Below are 6,418 nucleotides of genomic sequence, written 5' to 3'. Positions count from 1 at the left end.
TTGGATGCGCATCTCACCTGCCTTTAAGTAGGTTTCTAGGAGGCGGGATTTCCACAACCACTTCCTCCCACAGACAAGGAAGGGGTGCCCTCCCCTCCGCTGCCCTGTTGGCCTCCAGCTGGGAGCTCCCAACCGTTGTAGACACCGAGTGATCAGTTCATAGGAGGCCTCCTGAGTCTCCACTTTGGGGTGTGCTGGAAATTCTTCCTGACCAGAACCCTTTGCCAGTGAGAGAGGGACAGTGGGGTCTAAGCTTTGCTCCCTACTGACCATGCGCCAGGCACGGTCTTGAGCTCTTCTAATGCATCATGTTCTGTCCTCCGTGCTGCCCTGAAATCCATGCCCATTTTACAGATGCGGACACTGAGCCTCACAGACACTAACTCCCAACCCAGCGACACAGAGCTAGTAACAGGCCCAGGGTCCATCCCAGGTCCCGTGGCCTTCCGGACTTGTGGCATTTCCACCTCTCGCTGGGCAGCTCCTAAGAGGAAAAGCATGAACCGGCTTTTTCATTCAATCTCATGTTTTGCTGAGGATGACGAGGGCTAGGCTTAGCGGACACCGTAGGTCAGAGAGAGACGGCCGGGGGCGCAGGGAGGGAGAGCTTTTTCAAACATAGGTGGAGCCTGGTGCCAGCCTTCCTTTTTTTTTTTTTTTTTTTTAATGTTTTTTATTTAATTTTGAGAGACAGCGTGAGCAGGGGAGGGTCAGAGAGAGAGACACAGAATCTGAAGCAGGCTCCAGGCCCTGAGCTAGCTGTCAGCACAGAGCTGGATGTGGGGCTGGAACCCACGAACTGTGAGATCATGACCTGAGCCACCCAGGCTCCCCGGTGCCAGCCTTTCTTAGCCATCCCTGCCTTCCCGAGGAGCTGGCATGTGCGAGCCGGCCCTGCCTCCTACTCCACCTCCTCCAGCCATGCGCTCTGTCCCTGCTCTGCAGCCACACTCCCCCCTGTTAGGTCCTCGGGTGATCTCTTGCCTCAGAGCAGGGGTTCATGAAGCGCAATTCCCGGACCGGCAGCGTCCGCATCCCCTGGGAACTAGTCAGCAGGGCAGACCCCAGGCTTCGCCCCCGACCACGGAAGACAGCATCTGGGGGGTGGGCCCATCAGGCTGCCTAGCACCCTCCCTGCCACCCCCAGGCGGATTGGAGAGGCCGGCTCCAGCCCCCTTCCCTGCTTCCCTGTCCCTGGACCGTCCTTCCCCCCTGTGCCGCCGGGCTGCTCATCCTCTGCGTCTTGCTTTAATCTGACCTCTGCTTTCTCTCTGCACCCCCGTTGTTTCCCCGTAACAGGGGTCACAGCTGGGGGTCGCAGACTGTTTCTTCGGCAGCCCAGCTCTGCATCCCCCACAGGGTCCAGGCTCCAGGAGCCCAGGGGCTGTGTCTGTTATGTAACAACACATCTCCATTGCCAAGTTGGGTACCTGGCATGCAGCACACATTCCATTGTTTGAAGAACAAATGAATGAGTGAATGAACGGAGTTTTTGAGCCTCTAGGATTCCAGATAGGCGGGGCGGGGCAGGGTGGGGGTTCCAGCCAAAACCCTGATCGGAGCCGAGGGGCTCGGCCGGGTGCCTGTCAGGGAAGAGCCCTGCACCCACCCCTCCTTGGCTCCCTCCCTGTGTGGCAGGGACCCGGTGCCGGCTCCAGGTGCCGACCGGTGCTCCCAGCCGATCCTGCGCAGGCCCCCACCCCTCCCTGGGCTTCCAGTTTTCCATCAAGAGTTGGCTGTAGCAGATGACCTGGAAGGTTTCGGCTCTGCTGTTTTATCATTTTAAACCTGTCAGACGCTTCCCCTCAACGCCCTTTTTATCTTGATGCCGTTTTGATTCTCAGGCCTCTGCCGGGAAAGGCGAAGGACAGCCTTCCAGGTGGCCCGCCACAGGGTCGTGTTGATGGTGCACAGTTGTAGTCCTGGTGCTGCGTGCCCCAGGGAGTGCCACCCAGGCTGACCCAGAGTTCCTGGAGTGGTGAGGGGGAGGGAGACGGGCACTGGGGCCGGCCAGAAGAGGGGGTGTTCAGGGGACCAGGGAGCCCGCCACCGTGGGGACCTCCTCGCTGTCCCTCACCTGCAGAGCCCCGTGTTCCCTGCCCTCGCAGACCATCCCCGCCGGGGAGAAAGTTCTGGCTGCAGGAGGCCTCAGCCCGCGGGCCCCTGTGCTCCTGGGAGCAGTGCCAGGGCCCTGCCCACGGAGGGCACGGACAGGCTTTCGGAGAAATCGTCTGTCACCTGTGGCAACGCCAGGAATGGGTTCCGGCTGCTATATAATAACCCCCCCCCACTCCCTCCCCATCACAAACACCAGCTTCTGCCCTTCTAGAATGCTCTCCACCAGTGTTCACCACCCAAGCCTGTGGTGTCCAGAGCACTTATTGGGACTGGGTCACGTGCCACCCGCCTGGCTGGCCTTTCCCGTCCAGTCCCTGCTGGCAGCCAGACTCCTCCCCTGTCGTCACTCGCACGGTTTATTCTCCGGTGCCCAGATGCCTCGGGCAGGCCAAGACACTCAGCAGGCAGGACATCCCAGGTGGCCTGCAGGTAACCTCCCAGGGGCCGAGGCCAGCGGCCAGACTTCCTTTGGGTAAGGGTGGTTCTTCACCGCGCAGGCTTGCCGTCCCGCATGAGAGAAGGCACGGAGGACATCACCCCGGATGTGCAGGTGGGAGGCCGGGGCCGTGCACGGCCTTGAACTCGGCCTGCTGGTCACGGACGCCCAGGTGGCACCGGGCACGGGCAGTTCGCTCCCCGGGCCGGCTTCCGCGGTATTGAACGTGGTCCTCATGGCTGTCGCGTGCTGGGCGGAGGGCAGAGACAGGCAGGGTTTCGTGCCAGGAACGCTTGCACCGTTTGTGGGTACAGTCCTGGCCTCTTCCTTCGCCTGAGTCTCCAGCGTGAAATGTGTCCCGGAGCTGCCGCCAGGGTTGTGGTGAGGATTAAATGCAGTCTTAGGTAGGAGTCTTCTGTGTGAGTCACTCAGAATCCTTCCTGAGATTCAAGAGTGCATGGCGTTTAAAATCCATCCTCTGGGGCCGCCTGGGAGGCTCAGTCGGTTGAGCATCCGACTTCAGGTCAGGTCATGATCTCACGGTTGGTTCGTGGGTTCGAGCTCCGTGTCAGGCGCTGTGCTGACAGCTCAGAGCGTGGAGCCTGCTTTGGATCCTGTGTCTGCCTCTCTCTCTGCCCCTCCCCTGCTCACATTGCATCTCTCAAAAATAAACAAACATTAAAAAAGTAAAATAAAAATAAAATCCATCCTCTGAAGGCAGTTGTTTGCTGGGATAACTCTTGGTGCTAGTTTGTATGCAGCTTGGATACTTCTGGAAAAATGTTTGGAAATTGCCCCTGAAGTGATGCCTGCCGTCTGCTTTGGTTCCAGGTGAGGCTCCAGGTCGGGCTGTATGCCGTGTACCTTCTGGACTGGCTCACTGTGTTTAACAAAGAGCAGTTCCTCATTCTTCGCCTCGAAGACCACGCATCCAACGTCAAGTACACCATGCACAGGGTCTTCCAGTTTCTCAACCTCGGTACGGATGTCGTGCTGATGACCTGCGGTGCAGGCCTGAGCCCCGTGGACACTGGCTGTCCCAGGTGCTCGCCGAGTCACATGCAGATGCCGAGCGCCAGGCTGGGCCGGGCCGGGCTGAGTGGGGCACTGGTTCAGGACCTGTTTGTCAGGCACAGAGCCTTGTGCCGGGGTGGGGAGGGAGGGTCCCTCACCTGGGGGCTCCAGTCCAGCAGAGGGACAGGAGGAAGCCACAGCTCGAATAGCCACCTAACTGGTGGAGTGACAGTTGATTGTACATATGACTCTGGGGTCCCCCATTGCTGAAGGAACAGTGGAAGGGTTCATGGGAGGAGTGGTCTGTGAGCTCGTCTTTGGGATGGACGAGATGTCCATGCATGGCTGGGACAGCTTGCAGAGGCTGCAAGGCTTGGAGGAGGGCATGGACAGGTCATTGCAGGTTTTGGGGACCCCTGGAGTCAGGGCCTCATGGCTGGTTGGCACCTCTAGGAAAGTCCCCTGCTGCTGGCCATGGTGATGGCTCGTAGGGTTGGGTATTAGAGCCCAGAGGACTGCCAGAAAGTCTGCAGCAGACCTCAAGCACTCCTGCGGTCCCATCAGAGTATGTGGCCTGGGGATTTTGTTGATGGAATATCCCTTAAAATTAATTTACCCTCCACTGGCCTCAGAAGCCTTTCGTCATAGTGATATGAGGGGTGTGATTACTTTTTCCTCGGAAGGCCTAGAACCGTTTTCCTCGGAGCAGGCCACGGGTAGGCTCTGTAACATCCGGGAGTTGTCTTTAGTCCCTGAGATGGACAGAGAGGCCAGTTCTGTTCTTCTGTTGCGCACAACCCAGGGACGCTGGAACATGGCTTCTCTGTGTCAGGGCTCAGGACTTGGGCTGGATCCCGAGGGCCTGGCGCCAGGCGGCCTGAGCATGAGCCGGTCAGTTAGGCCGGTGAGACACTTGCGGTCCAGGGGCTGGGGATGGAGGCCCCTGGCTTGTTCCCGCGCCTCTCCCCGGGTCTTGCTGCAGGTGGAGGGTCAGCTAACAGGGTCTCCAGGCACTGGGGGCCTCCCTGACCCACCACCCCCATGGCTGCTTGACGGAGTGAAATACGGCCCAGCCACAGGCCCTTTGCCTCAGCAGTCTGCAGCAGAATGACACTGGCGGGGTTCCAGCAGGCTGGTTGGTAGGAAAGTCCAAGCCCACAGACTGTGCCTGGCGGGTCGCACCGTTAGCCACAGGCAGGCTGACGGCCACAGGGGCCAGCCCTTTAAGGGTATCTGGAGCTGAAGCCGGGAGGAGGTGAGCCCCGCGCTCCAAAAGCCAGTGTCCAGCCCCAGGCCCGAGAGCCCCTGCTCCTTCGAGATGGTGCTCCCCCTCCCGTGCTCTGCAACCCGAGGACAGCTCTGGCCAGAGACCCGAGCGCTCCTGAGGGGACCCCTGTCCCAACACGAGGCGTGTCTGGGAGTTGTGCAGAGTTCGTTCCTGCCGCGCCTCCTGCGTCACGGCCCTTTCTTTGTGTTCCAGGACCCTTAGGTGAGAAACAAGAGACCCTGATGACAAAGAGCCCTGCGTCCAACGCGCGGCGCCCCGAGGACCGGAACCTGGGGCCCATGTGGCCGGTCACCCAGAGGATCCTTCAGGACTTCTACGGGCCCTTCAACGCCAGGCTGGCCCAGGTGCTCGCCGACGAGGCGTTCGCCTGGAAGAAGACCTGAGGGTCGCGTCCCCTGCGGTTTCCACTGTCACCGTGATTTAAAAACCTCTTGGGGGGGGGTCCCTTTACTCAGCAGCGTGCAGAGACCCCAAGATTCTTCTCCTTCCCCTCCCAAGGCACGTGTTTAGTGTAACCATTTGTGGTGGGAGACAGCCTGACAACTGAGCCTCCAAGGCCCCCCCATCCCAGGCCACCGGAGGGACAACACTTGGAACCGAGCCCTCCTGCGGGCGCAGGGCGGGGGGTGCCAGGCAGGGGGGCGGGGGTGCCAAGCGGAAGGGTGGGGTGGGCAGGAAGCGCGGCTGGGGGCTGACGATGTGGAGTCCGAGGGAGTACGCTGGGGGTCATGCCACCACGCCGGAGGTCATGTCCCCATGCTGGGGGTCACATCATCACGCTTGAGGTCACGTCCCCATGTCGGGGGTGACATCACCACGCCGGAGGTCACGTCCCCATGCTGGGGGTCACATCATCACGCTTGAGGTCACGTCCCCATGTTGGGGGTGACATCACCACGCCGGAGGTCACGTCCCCATGTCGGGGGTGACATCACCACGCTGGAGGTCACGCCCCCACACTGGAGGTCACAGCACGGAATTGTCAGAGTTCTACTCCATCCAGTTCTGAAACTGTTGAGGTCAATACTTTGATTTGGGTGGAGAACGGAGAGACTCTTTTCCTTTTTTCTCTTTTACTCTGAAGTCCGCCCTTTATTCTCTTCAGACCTAAACCTTGTTAACTTCACTTTTATGAAAGAGAACAAAAAGTCAATTTCCCGTAGCACATCCGCCTTGGCCCCCTCCCATCCCATCCTGTGCTACTTGTGTTTAACTGGAACACGGATGTTTCAGACGAACCATCTCTGCGTTTCACCAGCCGCAGCTCCTTCTCTACCCCTTTCGATGATTTCTCCAGAGTTTATTCCGTTCATAAGCCGGATACAAATTCAGTTTAGGCTTCAGAAGGGAAGGTTTTTGCTTTGATGCGCCCTGAGCAACTTCAAGGGCTTGAACTCTCCAGGGCACATCCGGGCGTCCTGGACCCTCCTCGCGCACGCAGGTCGTCGGCCTGGAGGCCGTATGGTTTTAGTCGTGGCCGCAGACAGGCTCCCGGTCGCTCTGCGCTCCCCCTGGAATGAGCTCGTTGCCCACATTCTCCACCACGTGTGGCCAGAGGCCTC

The 6,418-nt window shown here is 59.6% G+C and overlaps 1 protein-coding gene across 1 annotated transcript in view; it reads left to right on the top strand.

The window, feature by feature from the left end:
• The window catches only part of CHST15 (carbohydrate sulfotransferase 15), a 30,695-nt gene extending 25,342 nt beyond the window's left edge, over positions 1-5,353 (top strand). Inside the window, exons 6-7 of the mRNA XM_029932745.1 lie at positions 3,386-3,533; positions 5,049-5,353. Of these exons, the coding sequence (XP_029788605.1) occupies positions 3,386-3,533; positions 5,049-5,239 (339 nt within the window). The 3' untranslated portion in view covers positions 5,240-5,353. The remainder of the gene's footprint in view (positions 1-3,385; positions 3,534-5,048) is intronic.
• Positions 5,354-6,418: the final 1,065 nt, after the last annotated feature.

Source organism: Suricata suricatta, chromosome 2 (assembly GCF_006229205.1).
Source record: "Suricata suricatta isolate VVHF042 chromosome 2, meerkat_22Aug2017_6uvM2_HiC, whole genome shotgun sequence".
Taxonomy (NCBI): domain Eukaryota; kingdom Metazoa; phylum Chordata; class Mammalia; order Carnivora; family Herpestidae; genus Suricata; species Suricata suricatta.
This window is presented reverse-complemented; position numbering and strand designations above follow the sequence as displayed.